The sequence below is a fragment of the Hippocampus zosterae genome, chromosome 16 (genome assembly GCF_025434085.1).
Source record: "Hippocampus zosterae strain Florida chromosome 16, ASM2543408v3, whole genome shotgun sequence".
NCBI classification, from domain to species: Eukaryota; Metazoa; Chordata; class Actinopteri; order Syngnathiformes; family Syngnathidae; genus Hippocampus; species Hippocampus zosterae.
The window spans coordinates 18,047,484-18,059,836 of NC_067466.1; the positions used below are offsets into that span (position 1 = coordinate 18,047,484).

A 12,353-nucleotide genomic window follows, 5' to 3' on the forward strand; every position below is an offset into this window, starting at 1 on the left:
GGGAAAATCCCCAGTTTTTAAAATAAAATTTTTAGACATTACAACATGAGACAAAAAAATGCTGACAATAACCCCCCCAAAAGACAGCAAAAATCATACGAATTATTAAATACTAAATGAAAAGTATTGGTGAAACACTCTGCCTGTAATTCATATCAAGTGACCAAAAAAAGGTATTTTATTCATTATCTATTCTTTAATTAATCGTCCGGAATTTCTTTTCTGCCAAATATCGAAATCGGCTTTTAAAATAATCCATATCAGTCGGGCCCTGGGCTCAAACCCTCAGTGAGATGCTGTAATTACACCCATTCTTCGCAGAGTTGGAAAAAAAACATCTATGTATATGGCTGTGAGTCTTGTGTTGTTGGTCTGCACGAGTTGCTCCAGCATTTTTGTTCAAATGTCCATCACTTGGATTGTTCAAAGACGGTGACTCGGATGCGACCCATTAGCTATTTTTTTTTTTTGCATTTTGTATTGTGTGTTCCCATTAAGCTATGTGGACTTGACTGAAGCAAAACTGTGAGCTTGTTTTTTTAAAAAAACACAATGTGCAATTAATTCTCCGGCATGACCAATCAACACTCCATCCCAACTGTTACATTTGCGCAACAGTTGGATCGAGCCTCAATCGATGAGTTATGCTTGGACGGTGTTATTTTTTTTTCCACTCGTCGAGCTATCTAAACAGACCGAATATCTATTGTGTACAATACATGTGTCGCTCGCTACTTGCGCGCTGAGTTGAGTAAACGGAGTCCGCAACAAGAATAAGCGTGTGAGTTTTAGTGTGAACAAGAGCAACTTTAGACGCGTCAGACGCGACACTGACGTTGCATAAACAACAAATGAAGATGATTGTAACCGCAGCAGTGCTGCAACTTACAGTATGTCCATTTTTTTTGTTGTTGTCACATTTCTTGCTTCAACCCAATGGACTTTGTGCCGCTCCTTTCTGGTATGTCCACCTTGGCCACCTGGGAGGAGTTTTCAAACGGACCCTCTGATATACGGTGCAAGTCATCTCAGTAAGCTGCGGTGACAGTCACTCTTCGTCGAGGATAAAGAAGATATATCAGTTGAGTACTGCATTACCATCGATTTGGCTGTGCTCAAGACTGGAGAGATTTATGTTTGTCCTTTGTCTTGTCTCCCAAAGGGTGAACAGCCTATCGCGGGGTCAGCCGCAAGAAGCGTCTTGATTTTGAATGACACTCGAGCAAGTTGGGGTATGTCCTGTTTATACAGTATTATCATTGTAGTTCGGTGTCTCGTGTTTACGTGTTATCTTGCATGCGAGTTACAGACGGCAGTCCTTTGAAAGCCATCCCGTAATGATTCCAATCCAGCCGCTGGATAGCACAGTTGCTTATACAAGTCGATAGAACTTACAAGCTGCATAAATGTTTTTTTTTTAAAAACTGAAAAATGCAACCATACGAAGAAAATGTAACTCAGGATGTTGCGGTGATGTCGCCAAGTCGCCTCATCAGCTCATCCAGCGCCTCCGTGTTCTGAGACTTCTCTTCCAAAAGCTCGTAGCGGAGGCTGGAGATGTCTTGCTTGATTTCCTTCAGCTCGCCTAAGTCGAATCATCGTTTGGTCAAACGGGGGGGGGGGTCGTTTGCGTTTTGGCGCCGCGCGAGCTCACCTTCGGTGATTTCGTCGCTCTCCCGGTCGGCTCGGGCTTTGATGATGTAACGCTTGATCAGACGCTTCATGATCTTCTACGGTTTGGCTCAATGTGAGTCTTGTGGAATCCTCCAAAATGATAGAACGCATTCCGGTGTCGATACCTGATACCGGGAGGGACTTGTAGAACCGCTGAATGCCGAATGCTTCCCTTCTCCCATCTGAAAATCAAACGGAGAACTAAAACATGCGTGACTGCGACGGGAGGGTGCGATTGTTGATTCTGAAGAAGTCACCTTGTCCAGTTGCGTGTCGCGTTTGTCCTCGCTTTGCCGCCTCGCCAACCGCATCGCCAGAGACTTGACGCCTTTGGACAAGCCCAACATTGACTTGGGACTCGGGATCAGGTTGAAAGGCACCGGTAGGGTTCGTCCCTCTTCAAAGTAGGAGAACCACAGTTTGGCTCGGGCGAACTTCCACTCCACGTCGGCGTCGTCCTGGTGGAGCGCCAGAGAAATGACACTTTTGACGGCTGCACCCGTCATCACTCGGATCCTCAGCTGAACCCGCAAACTTTATCCGTGAAACTGACCCTACGCTTTGTGCATACTTTACCCTCGACACCATAACAACTTTGACGAATGGCATAAATTCTTCCGTTTCTCCCCAGCGTAAACATTTAGCGAATGTCTCGCGGACTCGGCATCCGACCCCGTGACAACCTCGATCTCCTGGAAGGAGCTGTTGATCATGGCGATGAGCATGTTGAGCAGCACGATGACCATGGTGACGTTGTAAACGCCGTACAGCACGTAGCCAATGTTCTCGATGAACTTGTGCCCGTTGTTGATGACCACCGAGCGGACCTCGGACAGTCCGAATATGGCCCAGAACAGCGTCTTGAAGCTCTCCTCCAGCCTGTTGCGTCGACAAACCGGAATCTAGTTTCGTATATGGCAGTCGAACGTCGAAGGAACATTGGTGGCTCACGTGGTGAAGGCGTCGTTCTGCTTGACGCCCAGGTAGTAGGAATACAGGTTGAACATGCCGATCATGAAGGCCAGAAACACCAGCAGGAAGATGACCATGAACTTGAGAATGTCTTTCACCGTCCTGCCCAGGGAGATCTGCAGAGGCCCGAGGCTCTCGTTGGCCGGCAGGATGTACGCGATCCGGGAGAAGCTCAGAACCACCGCCACTGCGTACAGACCCTCGGACACCAGTTGGGGATCCGACGGCAACCAGTGGATACGTGCTGGGGGTAAAAAACAAAACAGGATGGGATACCGGGTTGGAATAGCAGAGGTCTGCATACCGTATCTGGCCAGGAAAGATTTAAGACCGCTGTCACCCAGCGTAAAGTAGAGGAGCTCCGGAGGCAGCGTGACATTTGTCAGGTCGGTGTAATGCGCCTCGACGCGAGTCTGAGCTAAGCTGGCGTGTCTCAGGGCGGACAAGCGACAACTGAAGGACGCCAGGAAGATGGCCAGCATCCCAAAATCCAGAAAGTTCCACGGTTCCACCAGGTACTCCCCGGGCCCCAGACTCCAGATTTCCTTCACCTCAGTCCAGATCATACCTGTAAACGAGAGGATATAAGGTGAAGATCCGGCCCCATCCATCCGTCAATTTTCGCTGCTGGAGCCTATTCCAGCTGATTTAGTCAAGTCAAGTCAAGTCAACAGTATTTATAGAGCACTTTCAAACAGCCATCGCTGCATACAAAGTGCTGTACATGGAGCGATTTAACATATACAATAAACAGTAAGACGTTTAATAACAGATATTATTTAGGGCGCTATCTCCCAGAACCTGTCTTAGAAACCCAAATGTTCCCAGTTTCTGGATGGTCCTACCCATGACCCATGAGACAATGAGGATCTCCATCCAGGTGAAGGGCGTTGTGGTCATGCGATAGAGCAGCCTCGGGTCCACGCCCGTTTCTGGCACGTTGTGGTGGGTCATGTTGGGCAACAATGCGGTCCCCGCAAAACGGTCCGCCGCGTTCAGGATCAGCAGGCCCAGGAAGATCGTAAAAGATGAGGCGTGGGCCACAAACTTCATGAAGGGGCTTCTCATCACCCGCCCAACCTGGCTCCACAAAAAACAAACGCAATCTGAGTTGGGGATGGGAAGACATTCGGACGGGTGGATTTTTCGATGAGACGCGGAACCGACTCTACTACATGGTGCGATCCAGTACGCCAAAGAAAACCCGGGTAGCCCCGTAGCCACGGCCAGGACCACCAGTAGTTTGACGCCGGTGGTCTGTTGCCTGAGACCCGGTAGGTTCTCATACCAGATACTTAGTAGCTGCTGTTGGCAGTTGGGATGGGCCACAAACTGAAAAACAAGAATCATCGTGACCACAGTTAGCCTAGCGCTAGCAAGGCTAAATCTTTAGATTCTTTATCCGGTTTGACCTTTTTCAGTTCATATTTGATGGCTAACTTGAGGCGTGCGAGGGAAGGGCGACCGGGCGGGTCGTAGCTGTCTTCGTAGTCGGTTTCTCCGTTTAGTATGGCCTCTACCTCCTCGGTGCTGCGGCAGAGGTCCAAGAGACCCACCACAAAGTCCTTACACTGGCTGGATAAGCGGCAATAGTCGTTCTACGCACACAGAAGAAACAAATGAAAAAGTCACATTTTTACTCGCATCTTTCGCAGTCAGTTTGGCGGCGGAGTAGAACATTTTTTAATCCTGATGTTTATATCCTTGAAGATGAGATGATGCGAACGACACGCGTATCGTTAAACGTACCTTAAACTCCTTCTCGATGTCGGCTAGCATGGCCAGCTCGTTGCTGAGCTCCAGCGCAGCCAGCACCGGATCCTCGCTGGACAGGGAGAGGTAAGCGGGACTGGCCAACCCGCGGTAGGCGTTGATGCGAGAGCGCGAGTGGCTGAAGGAGTCAAACTTCTGCTGGTAGTTGCACGAGTTGCAGCCGCAGAAGTAGTCGTGAGGTGGGTCGATGCGAGCCCCTTTACTGAGCAGCGTGTGGACCATCTCGTATTCTTGGCAGTGCGCCGCCAGGATCACGGGAGTCACGTCTTGAGAGAACCTGAGGTTGGTTATGGACCGCTCAGATGTGACTTACCGAGTGATCTTGAATGACGGCCATTGACTTCAGCACGAATCTAGGAAAGCTCCCCCCCCCCCCCACCCCCCGTCTTTGTCTTACCTGGTCCCGTCCTCATCGTAAGCGTAGAAGTCATCCAGCAGGTCCACTTGAGCAGGGCTGGCTGTCAGACGATGGGCGTCTCGGAACGAAGGGTGCGCCAGTAGGGCCTCAGTGATGCGGATATAGCCCTTACCTGCAATGTCCAGAATGTTATTTTTTTTTTGTCCGCTTGTCGCCTCCTGGTGGTCGGAAACTTTCACTAAGAATGACTGACGTTGTTGTTACTTGTTTGGAACTATTTTGTTTGGAAGGTCACAGCGTTCCGTGTCCATATAAATAGAGCGGGTGGAGCTTCTCTGTGTTCGTCTGACAGTGACAGTGCACTGCTGTTGTAGCGACCTGGCGAAAATTAAACGTCTCCAGTGTTGTCATCGAACCAAGTGTAGTCATCCGAAATGAGGTAGACACAAAAACCGTAGAGAGACTTCCGCGCAAGAAGGACCAACATAATCAACATAGCCTGACTGTGTTAGGGGGAGTGAAACTCCCCTCTTTCAGAATGGTTTGCCCCAGCAGCACGGGGGAAGTGCTTGCGCTTGTTTGTACGGCCGGCAGTTTTGAATACAGCGGCACATAACGAACACTGGTGTCCAGGGTCTCGTTATTCTCGAACAAACATACAGAAACAGACTGCTGTGTTGAAAGCAAACTTTTCTAGGTCTTGTTATTGCGCCTTGAGACACTTGAATTCACGTTACGAGCTTTGGAGTGCAAGTCGAGTCAAATCGTTAGCGATCAAATCATAGAAACGTAAATATCGTCATTTAGGAGCCAGGAAAAAAAAAACGATCTTCTTAAAAGTGCAGATTTCACAAGTTAGTCCTATTCGTTGAAGAATCGACTTTCTCTGATTTAGCCACGACTTGTGATAACCTCCATCCAGATTCGTAGGGGTTTTGGGGTTAGGAGTTAGGCCAGCCTAGGGATACCGGGTTATGGATCAGGGTCAGGTTCAGGACTAGCAAGAAGGAGTTTTCTCTTACTGATGGCCAACAGGAGGGCGTCTCCCACCCGAGCCAAGTCGGGCCTCCCCAGCAGCAACTCCGTCACCTCGAGGTGCTCGTTGGCCACGGCCAATTGCAAGGCGTTCTGTCCCATGTAGTTGACCGTGTTGACGTTGAGGTGCGGCACGTGCAGCAGCATGCGGCGCACCTCGGGGATGTTGCCGTACTCGGCCGCCTCCAGGAAGCGCTGCTCCACCTCGGACGGACCGCCGGACGGTGGGGTGAACATGTGGGCCGGGCCCCTCAGGGCCTGCCGGCGCTTGGCGGCGCTGAGACGAGCCAACAGTTGGCTCTGCCTGCCGCAAATAAACGCGGCGTGTCCATCGGTAACTTTTGACTTTGAAACACAAGACACCTGAAGACTTCTTCATTTCCCCCCCCCCCCCCCCTGCCCTTAAAAAAACCTAATGCTGAACTTTGTTCATTTTAAGATTTGGTAGGATCACAAACGAGGTCAACTCACCCAAGCCATCGGTTATCCTCGGGGAAATCGTCGCACGTCAGCAGGTTATCGCGGCTTCTGGCCCGCGGGCTGTCGTGGATCGGAGCGGTCGCCGTCGCGGCCCGCCTGTAGTTCATCCCGGGAGATCAGACGGACTGAGCGGATCATCACAACAGTCGGAGTAGAGTGGGACTTTTTTTTTTTGTTCACCCCTCCCTTGCTTCATCCCTCCCCTCCCTCTGCCCCCGTTGGACTCCTTGAGAAAGCATCCATCCTGCAGGGGTCTTGCTATACTTTGACTTCTTATCATCCTCCTTCGGATTCCACCAGATCCATCGATTACATTCTGCAGACAAACAACGCGGATAATGTTGACGCAAACGGGTGTCATTTAACGTAACCTCCCTTTGTTCGATTCAACGTCATGAAATGTTCACAAAATGAAACCGAATCTAACCTAAATTAAACATTTGGAAGTGTAACACGACAAACCTAAATTAAGGTAACATAACCAAATGATTGGTAACACAATCTGACGTGACGACTTTGTAGTTGACTGTAACGGGGGCGCAAATGTTTACAGGGCGTTGCGCCATGTGTCGTTGAGCAACGTAGCATGTAGCCTAGCTTATCATAATATAACTTGATGCAACGTGAGCTATACATGGCCTATAGACGTTATGTATCACCGTTACGTAACAGCTTGTCATGTATCTGACAGCAAGCTAATCAATTGCAGCCTCATTTAACAATCGTAAATGAACCTGGTCTAAGATTTCTTAAGGTAACTTCACTTGTTCCATCAAGGGTTACGATTTGGGCCTTCCAGACGCAATCCCCCAATTTATTTTCAGGTGACGTAACATGACGTAACCTAACCTAATCTATTGTAACTTAATTAAATGTATTTTTTAAGGTAAGGTCATTTAACGCAACGTGTTTTCATGTAGCATTACGTCATGTAACAAATCAATCTTATGAACATGCTACAGAATGTAATTTAACATAATGCGCCACAATTTAACAACATAATTTACCGTAGTCTAATGGATGTTCATGTAAAGTAAGGTCCTTGGAACAAAATTGTAACAGATTTTTTTTATATACCGGTATATAATTCTTATCTACAATATCAATATTGTACTGCTGTGCACACATTGTGTTCCATATCTGTTGTATACTGCATGTCTGCTATTTTCCTTCAACAGTCACATTGATGAAAACGTGTCGATTGGCAAAAAATAGCCCCCCTAAATGTGCTTTTTATGTTCATACGTTGTACAGTTATTTTAAACTGCACTGTGTGTGTGTGTGTGTGTGCTCTCGCGCAGGGTTGACTGATGGCCAGATGAACAGCAGATGAGATTCCTCGGGGTCCAAATTCCCAGCAGACTTTGCTTCCTGTGTCCTCCCACCCTGCACAGATCGGTTGTCTACTGTGGGAAAACGGCTTCAAACTGCGCGCACACACACACACACACACTTACTTACTTACATATACACACACATATGTAGACTTGCATACTCCGTTTTCTTCAGGTAACAGAATCTTTCCCACCTAATGTGTTTTACAGGAGCGCCTCGATGAGGACATACCACCTCATGACATCAGCACGAGAACATCTGATAAGGCTTCTGGGCCTCTGATGTGCAGATTGTGCACCCCCCCCCACCCCCCACCCCTTAAAAGGCCCGATTGGTAAGGATTACACACTTCCGACTTTTTATGGCGTGAAGCTGAATGTGAGTTAGTGGGGGCGCGGGTGGCAAGCGGGGGTCGAGGCGTCAGCGGCGTGAGTTGTTCAATGCGTGAGTCGAACACATGCCCCCATGTCAATGTAAACACTGTAAAAGTCCCGTGTGTATATCTTGTTAATGGGCAGGCAAACACCTGGAGAGTCGGGTACAACTTGTCACCATGCGCCGAGCGCTTTTAAGGTCTTGAGGGGGTGTCATCACTCAGCTGGCAATCAAAGCGCAGCGAATGCGCAGGAATCGGGGACCGTACCAATGAAGCAGGAAAGAACGTAACGTCATGAAATGTAACATCGCTTATGTTACACCACCATGTAATTTAGCGCACTTATTTTAACGTACCTCTTTCAACTGAATGCAACCTAACTCATGTCACGTCACATAAATACCATATCATAAACTGCATACTGTAAGTAGCGTGTGGTAGAAGATGTCAAATTGTAACACGACTGAATGTTACGTCACTTCATGTCTTGACCCAATGTAACGCAACGTAACAACGTCATGTAACTTGACGAATGCAGCAATTTAATGTCGCGTAAGGTCATGTGTATCTTATTACCATAAAGTAATGGTAATAAGATAAGATAAGAAAACCTTTATTAGTCTCGCAATGTAACTCAAAGTCAGTAACGCGATGTCACGCTATTTGTAACAGTTGTGTGAAAACAAATGTTCTTTTGGGCGAGATTAGATAAATCTGTCAGGGCTTCTGACTCAAAGCCATACGTCAATCATACGCTCGTTTCTAGACCATGCACACTATTAGACGATATGAAACTCTGTCTGTGTTGCTGCAAGGTAAACAGCGCCATCTGCTGGAGAACATCGCCCTATTCAAGCACAAAATGTTTTTGTGTACAAATGTAGAAGAATCGTGACTAAGGTAGTGTTTATAATGGATGGAACATAGAAATGAGGAAGGAAATTGGTCGAGACTCTTTCCTGTGTTCTGGCCAAGAAAATGAATTAATATGAAACCCATTCAATTTAAAAAAAAACTATTTGTCCGCCCTAGATGCAGTTAAACGCACACAAAGCAAACAGCATAAAATCTTCATTTATGCTGTGAATGTCACATTCTTCCGTGGTCATGTGTTGCTAGGCAGAAATTATGAGCCTGCGAGGGTACTTAGAGCGGAGGAAAGCAGATGTGTTCGAATACAGGTGGAGAACAGTCGTTGATCACGTTTGTTCCGCTTGGATTATTCCCAACTCTTTTTCCACTTTTATTTCCCAGCAAAGCTGCTCCTCTTTCCCCTGTCACATCAAGTTTTTTTTCTCCGAGCACCTCAATCCCCCCCCCCCCTCTCTTTATTTTTTCTTTTTCTCCCCCGCTCATAAATTCCCATGATGCCATTCCCTGAAAAGAGCCATGCTGTGACTGAGCAGCTTGCTCAGGATCAGGGCTATGGTGTCTTAGTCAAGGGTTTGGATCAGGGTTAGGTTGTTAGACCTTTGAAGTTTTGGGTCATTGTTAGGGGTTAAGGGTTAGGACTTGATTTTATTCTGGATTATGGTGAAGCATTTTATAAATATATGTGCCCGGTCTGACCCGAAAGCAGAGGTGGAGATACTAAAAGAGCAACAAGGGTTAGCATTGAGGTGTTTTAGGTTTGTGGTTCGGGTTTTGGATTATGATGAGCTCAGGAGTTTGTGTTTACGGTTGTCGTGGGTTACGGGTTAGGGTTAGCATTTTTGAGTGAGTTGTAGTGTGTCAAGGTTGATGACATTCCCTAGATTCCCACTCTGAATAAGACGCACAGGCAATTTGTGCTCATGTGCATATTCGCCAGGAGCGAGACATGATTCCCAGTCATGGAAACCAGATGTGAAAGGGAAACATGGCGGTTTGATTTGAACACAAAACCACCCCCCCTTTCCCCTTTCCTCTTCCTCTCTCTCTCTCTCACTCACTCATCGCGACATCCACGCGTCACATTTCCTCACTGGGATGGAAAAGACGCCTCCTGTAGGGTCCGGCTAAAACCTCCCGTTAACTGGGCCATTAAAACGGGAAGCAGGAGAACATTCCGGAGTCCAGATGGAGACGCTCACCTCCTTGGAAAAGAAAACAACTGAGTGAAAGATGGCGAATGCTGTGGAATGCGCAGTGCAAGTCAACAGGGGCCACACAGTTTAGGGGGCCCCACAAACGGGGGGGTTGCACAACCACGTGTGTCTTCTGTTGTATGCTAAGTGTGCTGGATGAACCCCAGCTGTTAGCTTAGCATTACTCCAAGGACTGAATGCAGTGGCAAATACATAGCTCTAACTCCAAATCCACTTTTTTTTAAGACCAGAGAATGATTCGTTGTCAAGGTGTTTGTTGGCCAATTTGTGGCGTTTCTCAGCTAGCTTAATAATAGCTCCAGTCTTTATTGTTAATCAGACTCATTGGCCCCACTTGCAGGCTAAATAAAGCCAAATCGCGTTGAACTCCTTTTTAAAATACCTTAAAACTAACAGTCAGCCTTTTCAAATTGTGTTTTTCCTTCAGATTAAACCCAGGATATACATTTAAAGGTACATACACAGTACACAGTTTGACGAGCTAGTTTGTGAAGCTAACAGACGCGAGCAAATTAATTATATGGAGACAGCTCCATATATATACAGTATTTTTTTGGGGGGGGGGGCTGTTTTCGAAAATGACGAGTCATTTTAAATGTGTCTAAGCCTAAGCTATGTGAGCTAGTTTTCCGTCTTTCACGTTAATTATACTGTATTACTGTAATTCAGCTAATTGGTCTTGCTATCTGGCTAAGGTCTTTTTTTGGGGGAGGGATGTTGAAATATTTTCTTACAAACGTTCATCCATTTTCGGAACCATTTATCCACATATATTAAACCATGTTTAATTCTATATAAAGGCACTCGGAGAAGAATGCGTCGCATTGTATTAAAATTGTGTGCGAGTGTTCTTTTTTGAAACTGCAGTGCGCGTGTTTTCCACCAGAGGGTGCAAGCCGTCTGTCTGCCTTACCCAAACGGAGCGGATGTTTCCTTTCAGTGTAATTTTTCCTCAAATAAATCATTGGGGGTAACACATTTTGGTTTGACTTTAATTTAGTTAAATCTTTAAATCACCTAAGGGGACGTGTTTTGTCCATTTTAAGCTATTTCTTGTTGCTTTTCAGACATCGATCTGCTCAAAAACTCCTCATAACACAGAATCCGTTTTGTGTCATCCGTGCGACTGTGACGAAATCGGCGTTTTGATTTGTTTTTGAGTGCGAATGGGTGCACAAGTTTGGTGCAGCGGCGGCTTTAAAGGCTGCAACCCCGCCCATGCGCACTATCACAGGAACGTGGATGTGCACGCGCACACGCGCGCACGAAAAGTTTGGACGAGTCGTCGTGATTTGTTCCACGCACTTTGTTCCACTTCACGCTGCGTGGATTTCTTCCTTGAGGAGAGGTGGCAGACTGTTTTTGTTCTTGGTTTCCCACTCCCCCTTCCCCCGAACCCTGAGCGTGGATCCCAACGAAGAGAGTGCCGGAGACGGACTGTCTGCGTGAAGGTATGTGGGAGGCATGAAGTGTGCATTTTTTCCTTCTTTTTTTCCACACACCCACGCACTTTCTCGCGTGTTGATTCCGTGTTTCTAAAGAAGTTCTGAATAACTTCTGATTAAATTCATCTGGGGCGTGGGGAGATCAGACCAAAGTGGGGGAGTAGTGTAAACAATCCAGTCACCACGTCACGCATTGTCCCGCAACTTTTGCCTCATCCCATGCCCCCGCGACGTCCACGCGTATTCTGAATTTTGAGGTGTTGTTTTGCAGCTTTTTCTTGTTGTCAATCGTGTGACCAGCGCACACACTCGCCCACAAAAAAAAAGCCACCCACATGGACGCGCACCGTGGCGGCGGCAGCGCGCCCCCGGCCGGCCAGCAAGTGGTGCACGTCCGCGGCGACTCCCAGAGCGAGCTGGAGGCCCTGTTCAGCGCCGTCATTAACCCGGCCAAAGCCCCCCAGCAGCCGGCCTCGCTGCCCATGAGGATGCGGAAGTTGCCCGACTCCTTCTTCAAGCCTCCGGACCCCCGCTTGCACTCCAGACAGGTATTGAACGGACCTTTCGCGCGACCCGGATGATAGTAAACATTGCTTTTCAAGTGTATAAATAAGTGGTCAAAATTATAGACCCTTTCACATTGCCTGTAAAAAAACAACCTGAACCCTATTTTGATCGCTTTTCATATCCAACGTGAATCCTTAACCCCGTCTTGTACGCCTTTATTGAAACTCATTGTTGTTCTTGAAGCCCTAATTTGAAAACATCGTCCTGGTTTGAAACCTAAACTTAACCTGAAGCACGACCTATGTTTTAAA

The 12,353-nt window shown here is 47.4% G+C and overlaps 3 protein-coding genes across 9 annotated transcripts in view; 1 reads left to right on the forward strand and 2 right to left on the reverse strand.

Moving 5' to 3' along the window:
• The window catches only part of rpl23a (ribosomal protein L23a), a 243,530-nt gene that overhangs the window by 207,320 nt on the left and 23,857 nt on the right, over positions 1–12,353 (reverse strand). The window lies entirely within an intron of this gene.
• trpc6a (transient receptor potential cation channel, subfamily C, member 6a) lies at positions 1,357–6,458 on the reverse strand. Of its 3 annotated transcripts, XM_052047337.1 has the most exons (14): positions 6,284–6,456; positions 5,800–6,116; positions 4,817–4,949; positions 4,396–4,696; positions 4,059–4,244; positions 3,814–3,978; positions 3,492–3,726; positions 2,987–3,214; positions 2,626–2,890; positions 2,358–2,553; positions 1,932–2,132; positions 1,800–1,856; positions 1,655–1,730; positions 1,357–1,585 (listed from the first exon to the last, which is right to left on the reverse strand). In XM_052047337.1, exons 1-14 carry the CDS (start codon positions 6,397–6,399, stop codon positions 1,458–1,460), a joined length of 2,604 nt encoding a protein of 867 aa, XP_051903297.1. In that variant the 5' UTR covers positions 6,400–6,456; the 3' UTR covers positions 1,357–1,457. The 3 variants fall into 3 exon arrangements, with proteins under 3 accessions (XP_051903297.1, XP_051903296.1, XP_051903295.1); XM_052047336.1 differs by having other exon boundaries at positions 1,800–2,132; positions 6,284–6,458; XM_052047335.1 differs by having other exon boundaries at positions 2,626–3,214.
• The window catches only part of LOC127588577 (transcriptional coactivator YAP1-like), a 147,207-nt gene continuing 145,655 nt past the window's right edge, over positions 10,802–12,353 (forward strand). The window contains exons 1-2 of one of the 4 annotated variants that reach the window (XR_007959122.1): positions 10,802–11,541; positions 11,807–12,083. Coding sequence is in view for 3 of the 4 variants with exons in the window: in XM_052047366.1 (XP_051903326.1) it covers positions 11,871–12,083 (213 nt within the window). In the remaining variant the exon portion in view is untranslated. The remainder of the gene's footprint in view (positions 11,542–11,806; positions 12,084–12,353) is intronic. The other 3 variants (XM_052047366.1, XM_052047368.1, XM_052047367.1) reach the window with 3 other exon arrangements.